We start from the raw sequence: 19,565 nt of genomic DNA, 5'->3' as shown, positions 1-19,565 counted from the left end.
TTACTTCAATAATTTTACTGCAAGGATTTCATAAAGAATCTTTTAATTGATCAGAGTCAAGAGCTCTATTTAAATTTGATACATCTTAACCGTAGCCTACTTCCCCACCATTACATTTTTTTTTCTTCTTCTTTCTTTTTCCCCACCACTACACCCTAATCTTCCACTTCACTACCAACTTTCACCACCAACTCTCCTTTATGCAGACAATCAAATCCTCATAATCTTAGCAAATCTTATCATCAATCCTCTGCCATTTCAATTAGACAAAAGCCAAGTTTTAAAAGCTAAGTTTCATTCTATTAGTTCATCCGCTCTTTCCTTCTCTTTTCAACACACCCAACAAAGTTTAAAGTGCAGAGGTAAGTGTTCCAACCAATTCTCTTCTTCTTCCTTGGGGATACAACCCTCCATTTTAACTATGTTTATGTTTCCAAATTCCAGTAATCAAGCAGATTCAGATCCAAATTCATTGTTAAATTGTTGATTCGCAGATCCAACTTTGTGAGTTCAGAAAATTATCAAGGTTACCTCCTACTTTACTTTTTCCATACATTCATTTGTTAAATTACAAAACTATGATTCAAATGAAAACAGATAGAACACACGCATCCATTACCACTTCTTTTAGACTATTATTGTTTCAATTACATTAGCTTATCACCATCAGAGAACCACCAACAGAATAATACACACGCACACATTTTACTATATTTCTATCTATTACAAGTACAGATCAGTTTTTGTAAATAGAAATGAATGAAAATGAACAGAATTGAAACCCTAAGTGCTCTATGTGTGTTTTGTGCGTGTGACTGGAATTTGGGGGGGGTGAGAGCAGCCGACGGCTGCTCGCGGCCGGAGGCGGCGCGGCGGCAGCCGCCGCCTTTTTCCTTTGTCTATCTGAAACGAGAGAGAGATGGTTAGGGCTTCTGTAAAAATAAAAAAAAGAGAGAGAGATACGGGAAAAAGGGGGAGAGACTTATCTTTTCCGACGACGCGGCGGAAGCAGCGGCGCAGCGACACGAACGGCGGTTCTGTTCGGCCGGAAAAGAGGAGAAAAGGGAGGAGTTCAGATCTGTTTTTTTTTAAAATAGAAAGGAGAGGAAAGGGAGCTCAGATCTGGAGCTTACCTTTCCGGCGAGACAAAGCTCGGCCATCCACCACGATTCCGGCCATGGCGGAGACGGCGGAGAACAGGGGAAGCGGCGCGGCGACGCTCGGCTTTTCACAACGGCCGGAGAAGGCACATGCAGCGGCGGAGAGGCCTCTGCCACCCTGTTCCAAGGCCGGGGACGACCAGGCGGCGCCGTGCTTGGCCACGGCGGAGGCGGCAGTGGCACGCGAAGGAGGCAGAGGCGGCGTGTGGTTGTTTCCGAGAGATAGAGACGGACGAAAAGGGAAGAACCAAAGGGGAAAGAGAGAATAGGGGAAGGGAAGAGAAGCGGCCGGCGAAGCGGCGCTCGCTGCTGACGGCGCCGCTGTCGTCCGGCGAGGGAGAGGGAGGCAGACCGAGAGGGAGAGAGAGGGAGAGTGAGGCGTGCTGTGTGTGTGCGTGTGTTATGTGTTTTGTGTGTGTATGTATATGTATGTATGATTAGGGTTAGGCTTGGGCTCAAAGCCCTATAATGAGGATGGGCCGAAATTTTTTTAAAAAAAAAAAAAAAAAACGAGTGGGCCGATTTTATTTCTGTTGGGCTCATTTTAATTAATTTTGGGCTGTTATTGATTAATGAAGCCTACGAATTTTGGCCTAATTTAATTTAAAAATGCTTGATTTTTTTTCACTAAATTATTTTAGTGAATTTAAATCTCTTGACTTAATTTTAATATTGAAAATTGGGACTATTTATTTTAAATGAAGTCCGTTCTTTTATCTAAATTTATTAATGGACTTTAAAGCAAATATTTTGGGATTAAGCCCCATTTATTATATGATAAAATTATTTTCAAAGCTTACGAGTATGGATTTTTTGTTTATGGTTAAAATGTTTTATTTCATATCAATGGATTTTAAAATGTTTTATTATTTATAAATGAATAATGGAATTTCTTATTTATTTTCATGATAAAAAAAAAATGTGGAATTGTGTTATAGAATGATTAAGTATATGATTTACTTTAACAAATGAGCTTGGGATTTAATTGAGATATTAAATTACTAAGCATGTGTTTTTAAATGATTTATTTATTTAAGTGATGAAAATGTGCGAAGTATTGGAAAGCATGATTTATAATTTTCAGGGTGATAATATATGGCTTGTTCTTAATTGATGGAGTACTTGACTAAATGACGGGTATAGAGGGAGGTTATGGATTATGTACATGTTGATGTTCGAACAAATGGGTTCGAACCTATATGATAGTTACATGATAATTGGTTACATTTTATTGATTGAATGAAACGAGATTAATATGGATGCTAGAACCCTAAAACTTTAAAAGATACCTTAGGCACGTAGAATTAGACTTTGTCTTATGACAATTTCTTCACGAACTTATCGACTCTTCATCAATGAAGGTCCGAGCGACAGAAAGTGAAGCAGAAGAAGAAACGATTCCACGCCAACTTTAAGAACAATTGAGGTGGGCATTATTTTATTATTACGTATATAGAGATCCCCTGCGTGACGTAGGCCTCATATGCGAATATATATGCATGATATGTTTTGACTATTTATTCAGTTCTTATGAAATGTTTATATGTTTAATGCCCTTTATGAAAATGAAAATGTTATGAAAATGAAATGTTTATGAAATGATTGACTGCCAAAATGTTTATGTTTTTATATGTATCCTATCTGTGTTGGTTCGCCAACTTTAAAGGAAATCCAATTGGGATCCTATGCTAGACAAAGGTCGCTAGCTAGGGTTAACGTGTACACTCATGGAGACCGCGAGTCGCTTGCGACCGGTCTTGGCGTCCGTGGTAAGGAGGCCTCCTTCCCGGCGCGTGACAGAAAGGACAGATATGGATCATATAGACTGAAAATGGGATGCATCCACCTTTATGAAAATGAATGAAATGTTTTAGTAAGCGCAGGTCATTTATGAAAACCCCTGTGTGTTACTGTTATGGCAGTTCAATTTATATATGTATGCATGTTGTATTTTCGGCTTATGTCACTGAGTATTTTTATACTCAGCCCTGCATGTATTTCTAAATGTGCAGGTTGAGCAGGCGATGGAATGGATCGGTGTTGAGCGGATTTCCCTTTTGATGTTTATGTAATGAAACCTTGAGTATGCATCTCCATATGCATAACTCACACGTTTTTCCGCTACAAACACTCTGAATTTGTTATCGTATTGTGGAACTTATTACTCCTTCATTTTGTTTAACTCTCATTTGGGGTTTAGTCGTTATGGCTGGCTCATTTGTTAATTACCCAAGTGGTTATATATATATATATATATACCACTAGTTTGTTGTTATTAATGTTGGTTATTTAGTAAATCCCTTTTTAATTTCCATTTCTTATTGTTCACCCAAGTCATAACCCCGGTTAACCCGTCATTGGGATAGTGGGCTGTGACAGAGTGGTATCAGAGCAGTTCATTTGCTCTGGCCCTAGAAACCTTATTCTAAAAAGTCATGTCTAGATTGATTCACTTGACATATGTGGGATCATACGACACCGCTCAACACTCCATTGCATCGTGCTCAATCAAGGAAAAAGGTAACTGCAGTTACAATGTTTTAAAGATGTTATTATTCTAAACTGTTTCATGAAAATGTTTATGTAAAGAGCATGCTATGATGAAATGTTGAAAGTTTTGCCTTTCATTGAAATGTTGAATGTTTTGCCTTTCATGGCATATCATTGCAGTTATGATGTTATGATAAGAGAAGAATGATAGAGAATTGACACATGCTTTCCCCAGAAAACATAGATTGCTATAAGTTGCATGATCACTATTCTAAAAGAACATAGACTGCTGGATTAGTAGGATATCTCTACAATCTAGATTCTTAAAGTGATGATGTAGAAGAATGAAAGAGAACTTAGAGCATTTCAAACTCCCACAAGAAAACAATGGTTCTTTTGAACTACAAAGAGGAATGAAAAGACATGTACACGTTGAAGGAAAAACACGGGATGATGATACAAGACGAATTCAAGGCAAACGCTGCATCAAGGGTTTGAGCATAGTCTCTACGTTCAAATGTTCACACGCGATGGAACACCGAATCGACTTTTAGTACACGATAGATTTTAAGAACAGTATGCTTTGCCTATATATATATGTATATATTTGTGTACATGTTATAGCGGGGGTTTGGGTCCAATAGGACATAGAACTTTAAATTAAGCTTTTGGTTTGCCAGTACGAACTTGAGTTTTATTATTATGAATAGTTGTCCACGGCTTTCTAAGTTTGGGATGATGTTTTCCGTGTGATTGGGAGGTGATGATGATTGGACCTAGCCAGTCCACATGATCCAAATATCAGTCGACGTCTTTTGGGTTGAAAACCCATGTGTTTCAACTTTCGGTTGAAAAGCCAGATGAGTTTTTATTCTAGATCATTTTGTTCGACCTAGTAGTTACTCCTTTCTACCATCTGGTTATTCGTTTGAGTTTCTCAACAAATTTTTTTTCTGCACCACTTTGTTTTGATATCGTTCAAGAATTGAGCCTTACAATTGTTGAGTTGTCCTAGTACCCTCTTGTGATCAATAAGGATTTAGATGTTTTGTTATGATGCTTTCATGATTAAATCAAGAGGAATATGTTATGAATTGAGGTAAGGAATATACTGAGGATCTTTTATTTTTGAAGCACAGAATGCCTCCCAGAAGAGCCCCAAGAAACAATGTGGGAACCGCAAACGAACCCCCACGAAGGGTTGAGGAACTTTTTCTTAAACAGAGCCCACCAACATTCAACGGGACCGGCAACCCGACTGATGCCGAAATCTGGATTAGAGCAATGGAAAGGATTTTCGACTTTCTTCACTGTACTGATCAAGAGAGACTCTCTTGTGTTGCATTCCAACTAACTGGGTCGGCAGATTTTTGGTGGGAAACCAAGAAGAGGGCAATGACCCTCGAACAATTGGAAAACCTGACTTGGGAAGACTTCAAGACGGAGATCTACGATAAATACATTCCCAAGAGCTACAGAAAGAAGAAAGAGACGGAGTTTTTCAATCTGAAACAAAACAAGATGTCCGTGACGGAATACGATCGCGCTTTCTGCGACATGTCTCGCTATGCCCCTCATCTGATCGACACTGATGAAAAGATGGCCGAGAAGTTTCGTTCAGGCCTTAGGCATGAGATCAAGATGGCGCTTGCTAGTCATGGTGATCTCACCCACTCTGAAGCACTTAGCAGAGCCCTGGATGTTGAAGCAGCAATGCCTGAAGACCGCCCAACCCAGACTCAAGCTCCGGGAAACAACGATCGTGGGAAGAGAAAATGGGAAGGCAACAACAACAATAATAGGGGTTACTACAACAACCAAGATAACAAGAGGCCATGGCAAGGAAACATGATGCCACAAAGGCAATGGCAAGGACGACCAGTCAATCCAGGATCAGCTGGAAACAATCAGGGCCAGCTCAGGGCACCTTTGTGTCCCAAATGCTCCAAGTCACATCACGGCATATGCTTGGCTGGCAGCAATACCTGCTTTAAGTGTGGCCAGAAGGGCCATTTTGCCAGAGACTGCCAAGGAAAACCACAAGGAGGAATGAAAGGGCCGAATCAGCCGGGCCAAGTACAACCACTCAGGGCTATCCAAGGCCAACAGTTACTCTACCCACCACCACAGCAACAGTATCGACCTGCGGCACGTCCACCGCAAATTCCACAGGCAAGAGCCTATGCATTGCACAAGAATAAGCAAGGAAATAACCAAGGGAATTTGGCAGGTATGGGCACATTACTTGACACACCTGTTATACTTCTGTTCGACACGGGTGCCTCGCATTCTTTTATTGCAAGTGTATGTGTAAAAACTTTAAAGCTCCAACCTGAAAAGACTAATCAGGACTTGAGAATTTCTTCACCAATAGGAGGAATAGCAGTAGTAACACATGCTTGCTCGAACCTAGAACTGACCATAGGATCGTTTAAGGTTATAGCAAACAACTTGCACGTCATATCGATGGAGGACGTTGATATAATCCTGGGAATGGACTGGCTAGCGGAGAACTATGCCACGATATTGTGCCAAGAGCGGAAAATCGGTTTCAACTTTCCAGGAAGGGACGCTTTGAGTTTCCACGGAATATGCAGGAGGAACAGAGTGCCGACTATTTCAGCTTTACAGGCAAGGAAGATGATGAACAAGAAAGACTGCCAAGCCTTCCTCGTATACCTGAACGGGGGAATTGAGACCGAAAAGACAATGGAAGATGTAGAGATCGTGCGGGATTTTCAAGATGTTTTCCCAGAAAATTTGCCAGGATTACCACCTGACAGACAAGTAGAATTCACCATCGATCTAGAGCCAGGAGCGGCGCCGGTATCAAAAGCACCGTACAGAATGGGCCCGAAGGAATTGGAAGAGTTGAAAATCCAGTTACAAGAGTTATTGGACCTAGGCTTCATCAGGCCTAGTGTGTCCCCATGGGGAGCGCCGGTGCTGTTTGTCAAGAAGAAAGATGGCACCTTGAGATTGTGCATCGATTATCGAGAGCTGAACAAGCTAACGCTTAAGAACAAGTATCCATTGCCCAGAATTGAAGATTTATTCGACCAACTCAAGGGCGCGAGTGTTTTCTCCAAAATCGATTTGAAGTCTGGGTATCATCAGTTAAAGGTTAGACATGAAGATATACCCAAAACGGCTTTCCGAACAAGATATGGTCACTACGAGTTCGTAGTTGTGCCGTTCGGACTAACAAATGCACCAGCTGTGTTCATGGACCTCATGAACAGAGTATTTCATTCCTATTTGGATAAGTTCGTCTTGGTGTTTATTGATGATATTCTCATCTACTCCAAGAATGAAGAAGAACATATGGAACATCTGAGAACTGTGTTACAAACGCTAAGGGATGAATGCCTTTATGCCAAATTCAGCAAATGTGAGTTTTGGCTCAAAGAAGTTACATTTCTGGGACATATTGTATCTTCAGAAGGTATTAAGGTGGACCCCGCCAAAGTGGAAGCAGTACAAGGATGGAAGTCGCCAACTACCCCAAACGAGATCAGAAGTTTCTTGGGATTGGCTGGCTACTATCGAAGATTCATTGAGGGATTTTCCAAGATAGCAAGGCCGATGACGCAATTGCTCCGAAAGGGAATTAAATACACATGGACTAACGAGTGTGAAGAAAGTTTTCAGCTGCTCAAGGAAAAGCTAACTACAGCGCCAGTGCTAACAATTCCGGAACCAGACAAGGAGTATGTGGTCTACACGGATGCATCAAAGAACGGACTAGGATGCGTTTTGATGCAGGAAGGCAAAGTGATTGCATATGCATCGCGGCAACTTAGGCCACACGAATTGAATTATCCGACCCATGATCTTGAACTAGCGGCGGTAGTGCACGCACTAAAAATTTGGAGACATCATCTATATGGTGTCAGGTGTGAGATTTACACCGATCACAAAAGTCTGAAGTACTTCTTCGAGCAAAAAGATCTCAACATGAGACAGCGAAGGTGGCTCGAATTAGTAAAAGATTATGACTGTGGTATAAATTATCACCCGGGGAAGGCCAATGTAGTAGCCGACGCATTGAGCCGCAAGGTCCCATTGAAACTGGGATACATCCTTACAAAGGAAGAAGAGCTCATACGAGATTTTGATAGGATGAAATTAGAGGTGATAAACCCACCTGCTACAATAGCGGGGGTGGTCGCGATTATACCGAATTTGAGGAAATTGGTGGTAGAAGCTCAAAGGAAGGATGATAAATTGGAGAAATTACGAGCTAAGATAAGAGAAGGAAATCTCAAGAACTATCACGAAGAAGCCGACAATGCTATTTTCTTTGAGAAGAGAATATGCATCCCTCATGACAATGAACTCAAGAACAAGATCATGAGCGAAGCCCATGACACTCCTTATGTCGCCCACCCGGGAAGCACTAAGATGTATCAAGATCTAAAAGAAAATTTCTGGTGGGAAGGAATGAAACGAGACGTGGCTTTATTCGTCGAAAAGTGTCTAGTTTGCCAGCAAGTAAAGGCTTTACACCAACGACCTTACGGCGAGCTACAACCTTTGGAGATTCCAGAATGGAAATGGGACGATATTGCAATGGACTTTGTTACAGGATTGCCAAAAACAAGACGAGGTAACACGGTAATATGGGTCATTATAGACAGACTCACAAAGAGTGCACACTTTCTGCCTATCCCTATCACGTATAGATCAGATAAGTTAGCCCAACTCTACATCAAGGAGATCGTGCGTTTACATGGGGTGCCGAAGACAATCACGTCCGACAGAGATTCGAAGTTTACCTCCAGATTCTGGATAAGCTTGCAGAAGGAATTGGGAACAAGGTTGAATTTCAGCACAGCTTTCCACCCGCAGACCGACGGTCAGTCCGAAAGGACAATTCAAACGCTAGAAGATATGTTAAGGACTGTTGTGCTAGATAGAGGAGAAGATTGGGAGCGTGTGTTGCCACTAATCGAATTTGCTTACAACAACAGCTATCAAGCAACTATCGCCATGGCACCTTATGAGGCGTTATACGGGAAGAAATGTAGATCGCCGCTTTACTGGGATGAAGTCGGCGAAAGAAGAATCTTGGGGCCAGATACAGTAGGCGAGATGATCGAAATCGTCCGTCAGATTCGACAGCGTATTAAAGAGGCCCAGGATAGACAAAAGTCTTATGCCGACAAACGTCGAACCGACTTGCAGTTTGAGTGTGGGGATAAAGTCTTTTTGAAAATTTCTCCCTCTAAAGGGATTACAAGATTTGGCGTAAAGGGTAAGCTTAGACCCCGTTTTATAGGACCCTATGAGATCCTAGAAAGGGTGGGCCCGGTAGCTTACAGGCTGGCGTTGCCGCCAAGCCTTGGGAATGTGCATAATGTGTTTCATGTGTCGCAGTTGAGAAAATATGTTTATGATCCAAAACACGTGATCCAAAGAGACGACGTTATCCTTAGCCCAGATATGAGCTATGAAGAGAGACCCGAATCTATTCTAGATCGGAAGGTTCAAGTACTAAGGAATAAGTCGATACCCTTAGTAAAAGTCCTTTGGAAGCACCATGATCAAGAAGAGGCGACGTGGGAACTCGAGTCTAGCATGAAGGAGAAATACCCAGAATTATTTCCTGAGGTACAAATTTCGGGACGAAATTTATTTTAAGGGGGATAGTATGTCATATCCCAGTTTTTAATCATTGATTAAAGACTTAATAATTAGGGTTCGGCATCCATTAATAATAAAAATGGTTTGATTTATCAGATGTCATTTAATTGTTTTATATGTGTCTTGATGTGCTTAATTCTTATTATTATTTGAATCCGTTTGAATTTTTAAAGGATCTTTATAAATATGGTGCACAAGTTTAATTAGTGGTTTGAGCATATTATATGAGCCTTATGGATTTTTTTTTTAGTGGGCATGAAGCCATGAAATTTCCTTTAAATGGGATATTAAGTTTTATAAAGTGTTTTACTTCAATAATTTTACTGCAAGGATTTCATAAAGAATCTTTTAATTGATCAGAGTCAAGAGCTCTATTTAAATTTGATACATCTTAACCGTAGCCTACTTCCCCACCATTACATTTTTTTTTCTTCTTCTTTCTTTTTCCCCACCACTACACCTAATCTTCCACTTCACTACCAACTTTCACCACCAACTCTCCTTTATGCAGACAATCAAATCCTCATAATCTTAGCAAATCTTATCATCAATCCTCTGCCATTTCAATTAGACAAAAGCCAAGTTTTAAAAGCTAAGTTTCATTCTATTAGTTCATCCGCTCTTTCCTTCTCTTTTCAACACACCCAACAAAGTTTAAAGTGCAGAGGTAAGTGTTCCAACCAATTCTCTTCTTCTTCCTTGGGGATACAACCCTCCATTTTAACTATGTTTATGTTTCCAAATTCCAGTAATCAAGCAGATTCAGATCCAAATTCATTGTTAAATTGTTGATTCGCAGATCCAACTTTGTGAGTTCAGAAAATTATCAAGGTTACCTCCTACTTTACTTTTTCCATACATTCATTTGTTAAATTACAAAACTATGATTCAAATGAAAACAGATAGAACACACGCATCCATTACCACTTCTTTTAGACTATTATTGTTTCAATTACATTAGCTTATCACCATCAGAGAACCACCAACAGAATAATACACACGCACACATTTTACTATATTTCTATCTATTACAAGTACAGATCAGTTTTTGTAAATAGAAATGAATGAAAATGAACAGAATTGAAACCCTAAGTGCTCTATGTGTGTTTTGTGCGTGTGACTGGAATTTGGGGGGGGTGAGAGCAGCCGACGGCTGCTCGCGGCCGGAGGCGGCGCGGCGGCAGCCGCCGCCTTTTTCCTTTGTCTATCTGAAACGAGAGAGAGATGGTTAGGGCTTCTGTAAAAATAAAAAAAAGAGAGAGAGATACGGGAAAAAGGGGGAGAGACTTATCTTTTCCGACGACGCGGCGGAAGCAGCGGCGCAGCGACACGAACGGCGGTTCTGTTCGGCCGGAAAAGAGGAGAAAAGGGAGGAGTTCAGATCTGTTTTTTTTTAAAATAGAAAGGAGAGGAAAGGGAGCTCAGATCTGGAGCTTACCTTTCCGGCGAGACAAAGCTCGGCCATCCACCACGATTCCGGCCATGGCGGAGACGGCGGAGAACAGGGGAAGCGGCGCGGCGACGCTCGGCTTTTCACAACGGCCGGAGAAGGCACATGCAGCGGCGGAGAGGCCTCTGCCACCCTGTTCCAAGGCCGGGGACGACCAGGCGGCGCCGTGCTTGGCCACGGCGGAGGCGGCAGTGGCACGCGAAGGAGGCAGAGGCGGCGTGTGGTTGTTTCCGAGAGATAGAGACGGACGAAAAGGGAAGAACCAAAGGGGAAAGAGAGAATAGGGGAAGGGAAGAGAAGCGGCCGGCGAAGCGGCGCTCGCTGCTGACGGCGCCGCTGTCGTCCGGCGAGGGAGAGGGAGGCAGACCGAGAGGGAGAGAGAGGGAGAGTGAGGCGTGCTGTGTGTGTGCGTGTGTTATGTGTTTTGTGTGTGTATGTATATGTATGTATGATTAGGGTTAGGCTTGGGCTCAAAGCCCTATAATGAGGATGGGCCGAAATTTTTTTAAAAAAAAAAAAAAAAAAACGAGTGGGCCGATTTTATTTCTGTTGGGCTCATTTTAATTAATTTTGGGCTGTTATTGATTAATGAAGCCTACGAATTTTGGCCTAATTTAATTTAAAAATGCTTGATTTTTTTTCACTAAATTATTTTAGTGAATTTAAATCTCTTGACTTAATTTTAATATTGAAAATTGGGACTATTTATTTTAAATGAAGTCCGTTCTTTTATCTAAATTTATTAATGGACTTTAAAGCAAATATTTTGGGATTAAGCCCCATTTATTATATGATAAAATTATTTTCAAAGCTTACGAGTATGGATTTTTTGTTTATGGTTAAAATGTTTTATTTCATATCAATGGATTTTAAAATGTTTTATTATTTATAAATGAATAATGGAATTTCTTATTTATTTTCATGATAAAAAAAAAATGTGGAATTGTGTTATAGAATGATTAAGTATATGATTTACTTTAACAAATGAGCTTGGGATTTAATTGAGATATTAAATTACTAAGCATGTGTTTTTAAATGATTTATTTATTTAAGTGATGAAAATGTGCGAAGTATTGGAAAGCATGATTTATAATTTTCAGGGTGATAATATATGGCTTGTTCTTAATTGATGGAGTACTTGACTAAATGACGGGTATAGAGGGAGGTTATGGATTATGTACATGTTGATGTTCGAACAAATGGGTTCGAACCTATATGATAGTTACATGATAATTGGTTACATTTTATTGATTGAATGAAACGAGATTAATATGGATGCTAGAACCCTAAAACTTTAAAAGATACCTTAGGCACGTAGAATTAGACTTTGTCTTATGACAATTTCTTCACGAACTTATCGACTCTTCATCAATGAAGGTCCGAGCGACAGAAAGTGAAGCAGAAGAAGAAACGATTCCACGCCAACTTTAAGAACAATTGAGGTGGGCATTATTTTATTATTACGTATATAGAGATCCCCTGCGTGACGTAGGCCTCATATGCGAATATATATGCATGATATGTTTTGACTATTTATTCAGTTCTTATGAAATGTTTATATGTTTAATGCCCTTTATGAAAATGAAAATGTTATGAAAATGAAATGTTTATGAAATGATTGACTGCCAAAATGTTTATGTTTTTATATGTATCCTATCTGTGTTGGTTCGCCAACTTTAAAGGAAATCCAATTGGGATCCTATGCTAGACAAAGGTCGCTAGCTAGGGTTAACGTGTACACTCATGGAGACCGCGAGTCGCTTGCGACCGGTCTTGGCGTCCGTGGTAAGGAGGCCTCCTTCCCGGCGCGTGACAGAAAGGACAGATATGGATCATATAGACTGAAAATGGGATGCATCCACCTTTATGAAAATGAATGAAATGTTTTAGTAAGCGCAGGTCATTTATGAAAACCCCTGTGTGTTACTGTTATGGCAGTTCAATTTATATATGTATGCATGTTGTATTTTCGGCTTATGTCACTGAGTATTTTTATACTCAGCCCTGCATGTATTTCTAAATGTGCAGGTTGAGCAGGCGATGGAATGGATCGGTGTTGAGCGGATTTCCCTTTTGATGTTTATGTAATGAAACCTTGAGTATGCATCTCCATATGCATAACTCACACGTTTTTCCGCTACAAACACTCTGAATTTGTTATCGTATTGTGGAACTTATTACTCCTTCATTTTGTTTAACTCTCATTTGGGGTTTAGTCGTTATGGCTGGCTCATTTGTTAATTACCCAAGTGGTTATATATATATATATATATACCACTAGTTTGTTGTTATTAATGTTGGTTATTTAGTAAATCCCTTTTTAATTTCCATTTCTTATTGTTCACCCAAGTCATAACCCCGGTTAACCCGTCATTGGGATAGTGGGCTGTGACAGATATGATGGATCTGTAAGTGCCATTGGCAAAGCATCCACTGCGCTTTGATTTCCAAGTCTAGCAAAGTTCTCTAATTCAGCTGCAGCTGAAAATAAATCTGATTCAAATGGTAAGCCTCCATTTAAAGCTCTTGCATCAACTCCAGATATACCAAGCGCTTTTGCATGAGCGCCATTATCAACCAAAGGTGGAATATCACCACTACCAACTTGATTGCCCAGCACTAATGGTGATGCAGGGTATCCTCCTAAACCAAATTTTGACGAGGAGAAAGTTGGACTAGCAGTGTTAAGATACTGGGTTGGAGAACTTCCTCGACAATTCAAAGTAGGCATAGATGGTGCTCTCAAGGTGTCATTCAAATAAGGATGTTGTTTGAGGGGAACGTTATCACTTTGCGAGTGGAAGAGGTTATGTTGAGCATCAATTCTATCATGCCGTCGAGGTTTTTGATATTTCCTCACATCCCCCATGGTGCCCGATGATAGGCTCAAGCCTGACAAAGAAGTGATGATATCTACAGATGGTACTGTCTCAGGTGAAATTTCATCACATAAGTCCTGAATGTTTACATATCTCTGGTCCAATGAGCTCATTCTATCACCGCTTAGAGCAGAAATGCGAGGACTAGGCGATCTGACAAGGTCAGGAGTAAGATTTCTTGATGAAGCACCCATGACAGAGGCATAACTTTGAGAAGTTGATGAACTGATGCTTTGCATATTCGTGCCAGAATGTACTGCACTTAATGGTGCCAACTCATGATGGAAACCCACATGTATTTCAGACGATTCAGCTTCTCCGAAAGCTTGGCTGGCCATGAGAGAAGGATGTCTAGAAACAGTTTTCGGATATCCTACGCAATCCTGCATAGAATTAATGTCACAACTTCAGTCCAAACCACGGAGGTATTAAACAGTTTAAATATTTACGACCAATGAAGTTTGTCGCAAACCATAAACAGTTTAAATATTTACGGCTAATGAAGTTTGTCGCAAACCATAGCGTCATTCGCAGACCAAATTACAATTACAAAATGGATGAGGTTCCAAGTTTTGAAAACTACGTACATCACTCAGCCACACATAGGCACCCGCAAACAGAGCAATCATGAAATAGAGAAATAAAAATGTCAAGAATAATCAACATTTCTAAAAATTCCCCTAGACACAATTTACCACTGAAACGCATCTATTCCCTCTTTGCTATCCTTTTTTTTTGTTTCTGAGCAAATTTAATTGGTGTTATAATTTAGAATCAAGGCACAAACATATACTGTAAGCCAAGTCCACATATGACATGTTAAAAGTTATTATCCTAAGGAAAACATGGCTGGTTAGGATGTCTCGATGGAGTGAAACCTGAGAATAGATTATATGCTTAAGTCACCTCCATAATACGGAATCAATTCTAATTTAATTAGTGTTATAATTTAGAATCAAGGCACAAACATATACTGTAAGCCAAGTCCACATATGACATGTTAAAAGTTATTATCCTAAGGAAAACATGGCTGGTTAGGATGTCTCGATGGAGTGAAACCTGAGAATAGATTATATGCTTAAGTCAACTGCCACCTCCATAATACGGAATCAATTCTAAGATTATTCCATGTTTTAGAAATCCAGTATCATTTTTACTGATTGGCAAGAAACTATCACGTCGCTACCCTGCTAAGGAGTCAAGACACGAACATATCAAAACCAGCGAGTATTACAAGTGCTAATACACTAACCAGTTAAAAAGAACTCATAACAATAAGTATTTATCGCACAGAACGTAAAAATACAGTTCCTTCCATACACAATGATGGTAAAACTGACTACTTCGCAGAAAGCCCAGAGGATATCAAACCTGCTTGCACTTGACTTAATTAACAATAAGCATTCACAAAGGGCAAGACACTTCTACGAATATCAAGCCATAAAAACCACAACAATATCACTCTCCGAGCTCAAGTAAACAAGAACAATCAAGGATGAAAAAACACATGATAAAATTCAAATTTTCAAGCCAAAAACGGCAATGCAAATGTTGCATCAAGAAAACAACCAGATAGCACATATTTCAACCTGAACCATATTCGCAATGCTCTTCTGCTTACTCCCCATCCCCATTCCTGGATATCCAATCACTCTATCACCACCCCATTTCCCCTGCATTGCTTTCTCCTCCTCCAAACCCCCAAACCCCGGCTGCATAGCGAAGAGGGACTCGCCTCCACCTCCGCCTCTGCCTCCATGGCCAAATGTCAAGCTCCCACTTGGCCTCTGCATAAGGCGGTCCTCTTTATTAGGAAGCGGGTGCGGCAGGCGCGGGTTCAGCTTCACATTCTGGTAATAATAAGAACGGTAGGCTGGATCAGACCTCAGCTCCATCTCCGAAACGGCGCCGTCAAGAAAGGCGGCGCCCAAAGATCCCTCCACGGTCGGCGGGGCAGAGCCGCTGCGGAGAAGGCTCAGCTCCCTACCTCGATCACTCACCGCCTCCTCATTATAATCACCTCCCGCGCCCAATTCCGGTATCATCTCTCCGAGTAGCTATCAGTAATCAGGACATATACAAATGTACGTAAAATCAAATTTACAGAAACCAACGACAAAAAAGGAGATTTCTTGAATTAATTAACGAAAATCCACCAATGATTCTTCTGGAAAACTAGTCCCTCTATCTCAGATAAACAAAACTAACTTAAAATAGGGTTCAAGATTTCATCTGAATAAGCCCAGCCCAGTACACTTTCAGTTACACATTTTCAGATGAACAAAAAAAATTGAGGAAATCAAGAACGAATCTTGTTGTTTCCATGAACAGTCCGTGTTTGGAGCAAGTGTTAAATTCTGCGGAGAGAAAGGATCAGAGTGAGAGCGAGAGCGAGAGTGAAGTCAGTTTTATAGGGGTTTTAGAGAGATAGAGGAGAGAGTGAAAAGAGAGGAGCCAAGCCAAGGGAATGGAAGGGAGTGATAAGCATGTATTAAAAAGAATATGAGCCGTTCGATCAAGAAGTAAACGGCCAAGATCGAAACTTAAAGTAACTCTGTCTCGAATTTCCCTATTTTTGCGTGGTAAATCTTGCGAGGGTTTGTTTAACCCTTCTTGTTAATCAAACTAGTATGAATATTATATGTGTTGTGAATTTAATATTTTATGAATAAATTTAAAATTATTTAAATTTATTACTTTTATTTTTAATAGGGTTAAATGCATATAATATCATGAACTTTAGTCGAAATTCAAATTTAGCACGAACTTTAATTTGTCCAATTTATATGGCTAACTTTGCTTTGTGTTCAATTTTAGCACCGATTTATTTTTCGACATAGATTTCAGAACAACGTGGCAATGACGTGTATTCCAAATAACACGTCATAATTTGTAACTTAAAAACGTCCAATTTAAATGTGTAACTTTACTTCGTGTTCAATTTTAGCACCGAATAGAGAGAGAGAGAGAAAGACGAGCATGGTCAGAGAAGAAGAAGAAGAGACGAAGCGAAGGTGGATTTTTCTGAGGAGGGGGGAAGATGCTCGTCTCGTCTTGAATTGGGGTTAGGGTTTGCAGAGCCGGTGAGTTTAGGGAGTTACGGCTCCGATTGGATGCGGCCCCTTTGCCATTTGGAATTGGAGCCAGCGAGGGAAGGGTTTTCAGTGAGGAAGAAGGGAGGTCGAAGGATAGAGGCACGGCTTGAGGCTGTGTCGTCGCCGAAGGTCGAGAAAGGGGGAGTTGGCAACGCGAGATGTGCATCATGCTTGGTATGGGTGCGCAAGTTTTAGTTTCAGAGAGAGGACAAGAGTTGACCGGCAACGTTACAGTCGCCGGAATCGAATAAGAGAAATGCAGGCGGCGGCGGGAAGAGGAAGGGGTGTTGGAGGATGAGAGGCGCTCGCAGAGGCAGGAGGGGCAGAATTCGGTGAGCAAAACGCAACGTGAAAATTATCATAACTTGCTCATTTTAAATCTTTTTTTTTATGTATTATATATCAAATTAAAGTTTATTTCAGAATCTTTCATTCAAGATGCATATTTTATATTTGACATAATATGAAATTACTTAAAAATGAAAAAATGTGTTATATCTATAAAATATGAAAAGAAAAAAAAAGATTTAAATAATGTATTGCACAACAATTCTATGGTTTGCTATTTTCTTGGTTAATTGCTAACAACAGCAATTTTTTCTTTTCGAAAATTAAGTGTAGTTTAACATAATAAATCTGATTTTTAATTATTTATATTTTTCAATTCCAAAATTACTCTTCAAATTGATTTTATTGACATTTACTTCTCTTTTTATATAGGGTCAAGTACTATTTTCCCCCCTATCGATGGCGTCCCTATCGCGCCTAGGACCCTAAAGTAAGGGTTAACAATGTTTACTACCTCAACGTGGCAAAAATGAAGCAAATTCCCCCTCCCCCCGCCTTTTAACGGCCCTTAACGCCGTTCGAATTTTATTTTATTTTTTTTATTTTAATTTAAATAGGGCCCACATCCAACGGTTTTAAAATCAGAACGTTAGGGGGAAAATCCCCTCATTTTACAATCGACGAACCCTAGATTTGCAAAATCGATTTTCACATCTCTTAGGAGCAAATTTGTTCTAATAAAACTAGGGTTTCCAATTTTCTTTGCTAAATATTAACAATATGAGTTCGAATTCATTTTGTGTGTCGAGCAATTCGTCTAGAAGAAGCATGGCGGGCACGGACATGGAAGGTGTTGAACGTTTTTGCAATTGCGAAATTGATGGCACGAGGTTTAGGGCACCTATAATGACTTCATGGACAGTGGATAATCCAGGTCGTTGGTTTTATGGGTGTCTAAATTCGGTTGTAATTGTGTTCAATTTTTGTGCTTTCAGTTGAAGAATTGTGCCTTTTTTATGTGGCACGACGAGCCCATGGTGAACGAGCTAAATTTGTGATAAAATGAGTTGAAGGTATGTAGAAAATTGATGAAGAAGCTTGAGGCAACAGGCTGTGATTTTGAATATTCCCAAGCTGAACTGAACAATGCCCTGCAAAAGATGAAGCATGAGGTTTATGAATGGAGGAAGAAGGCTTTGGTGGCTTATTTAGTGTTGATTTTCACTTGGATCCTTTTTTTTGTAATTTTCTTTGTCTTGTAGAATTATCCTCTGTTCTTCTCCATATTTTGCTGTAAAATTGTGTTATTCCCAATCTTTTTTGTATATATAAGAATTTTGTTTAGTGTTCTTTTCCCTATTTTGTTACGAGAACTGACAACAATCGAATGAAACACCAATTTAACAAAAACAAAGTACCAAATAACAATAGACAATAGAGTAAATTAAACCAAATACATTCATCTCCAAATTCATCACAACAACTAATACATTCATAAAGCTGTTCTAAATGGATGCACCCAAAAAACAGAGTACCAAATTCATCACCAAGTTCATAATCATAAACAAAAGTACCAAAACTCAACAGTCAATTAAGTCAAATCAAAACCAAGCTAACATTCTGAGTACTACACATCAGAAATGGTGGAGCTTTGTGATGATTTAGCTTTTACAAGTCTTGTTCTCTTAGTCACAGCTTGATCTATCAAAGCTGTTGTGGTGACACTGGACTTTCCCTTCCACTTGAGACCAGGTGGCTTGAAAGGGAGATTGATTGGCTTCCTTCTCTCATTTCCAGACTCTGTGAAAGATATTTCCTTGTATTTCCTTTTGCATTTCCTTTCATTTGGAATTGGATATCTCACTTGTGGATCCGAGCTCTCTTGAGTTGAAATATCACCATATGAAACCACCCTCTCAGAAGGCATTCCAGGCTGACAAATACAATAGAGGAATTAATACATAGATCCTAAACTTATAACATAAGGTAATGCATATTAATACTTACATTTATGGTTGTTTTTTCAGTGTCAAGATTTACAATTCTTGGACCAATTAGCATAGATGTGTCTAGCACACCATCTATGCTCTGCTTTTGGAAGAATAGTTTCCACTGCATTGATGAGCCCCTACAAATGGCAGTTGAAGCATTACAACATTAGTATTAGCTATGAAATAGAACAAATAGAATAAGATGTAAGAAAATACCTTTTGCATATCTGAAATAATTGTAACACTATCACCTTCATTCAACTCTAACTCGTTCATGAGCCATTTCATAAACCAAGTCCAGTGTACTTTGTTTTCCTTACTTACGACTGCGCAAGCTAATGGTATGATCCCCTCGTTTGCATCCTTACCTACAACAGTGAGTAACACACCACCAGCCACTCTTCAAATGACATCCATCTAAGCAGATAATCGGCCTACAACCACGCAACCAATTCCTCTTGCAGGCATCTAGCATGACAAAAAGCCTTCTGAATACTCTCAGCCCCTTCTCCTCACCTTCTTTTGACAATTGCAACTCACACTTTGAACCGGGATTTATTTCTTTC

At 39.9% G+C, this 19,565-nt stretch overlaps 1 protein-coding gene and 3 long non-coding RNA genes across 4 annotated transcripts; 1 reads left to right on the top strand and 3 right to left on the bottom strand.

The window, feature by feature from the left end:
- The first annotated feature begins 160 nt into the window (after nucleotides 1–160).
- Nucleotides 161–775, top strand: LOC130996793 (uncharacterized). The gene is made up of 2 exons (XR_009092803.1): nucleotides 161–362; nucleotides 445–775. It is a non-coding gene; the product is annotated as an uncharacterized LOC130996793 (long non-coding RNA).
- Nucleotides 672–1,655, bottom strand: LOC130996786 (uncharacterized). Its single transcript, XR_009092795.1, has 2 exons — nucleotides 1,134–1,655; nucleotides 672–1,037 (listed from the first exon to the last, which is right to left on the bottom strand). It is a non-coding gene; the product is annotated as an uncharacterized LOC130996786 (long non-coding RNA).
- An 8,617-nt stretch (nucleotides 1,656–10,272) lies between these two features.
- Nucleotides 10,273–11,256, bottom strand: LOC130996785 (uncharacterized). The gene is made up of 2 exons (XR_009092794.1): nucleotides 10,735–11,256; nucleotides 10,273–10,638 (listed from the first exon to the last, which is right to left on the bottom strand). It is a non-coding gene; the product is annotated as an uncharacterized LOC130996785 (long non-coding RNA).
- Nucleotides 11,257–11,331: 75 nt separating this feature from the next.
- Nucleotides 11,332–16,090, bottom strand: LOC130998524 (pumilio homolog 2-like). The gene is made up of 3 exons (XM_057923938.1): nucleotides 15,215–16,090; nucleotides 13,140–14,008; nucleotides 11,332–11,341 (listed from the first exon to the last, which is right to left on the bottom strand). Exons 1-3 carry the CDS (start codon nucleotides 15,668–15,670, stop codon nucleotides 11,332–11,334), a joined length of 1,335 nt encoding a protein of 444 aa, XP_057779921.1. The 5' UTR covers nucleotides 15,671–16,090.
- Between the last annotated feature and the right edge of the window lie 3,475 nt (nucleotides 16,091–19,565).

Source organism: Salvia miltiorrhiza, chromosome 8, assembly GCF_028751815.1.
Source record: "Salvia miltiorrhiza cultivar Shanhuang (shh) chromosome 8, IMPLAD_Smil_shh, whole genome shotgun sequence".
NCBI lineage: Eukaryota > Viridiplantae > Streptophyta > Magnoliopsida > Lamiales > Lamiaceae > Salvia > Salvia miltiorrhiza.
The sequence above is the reverse complement of the archived record's forward strand: the minus strand, read 5'-3'. Positions and strand labels throughout refer to the sequence as shown.

Coding starts and splice junctions, on each gene's coding strand:
- LOC130998524 (XM_057923938.1), bottom strand. CDS start 15,670: ATGATACCGGAATTGGGCGCGGGAGGTGATTATAATGAGGAGGCGGTG. Junction 14,009..15,214: donor GCATTGCGAATATGGTTCAG/GTTGAAATATGT, acceptor AATTCTATGCAG/GATTGCGTAGGATATCCGAA.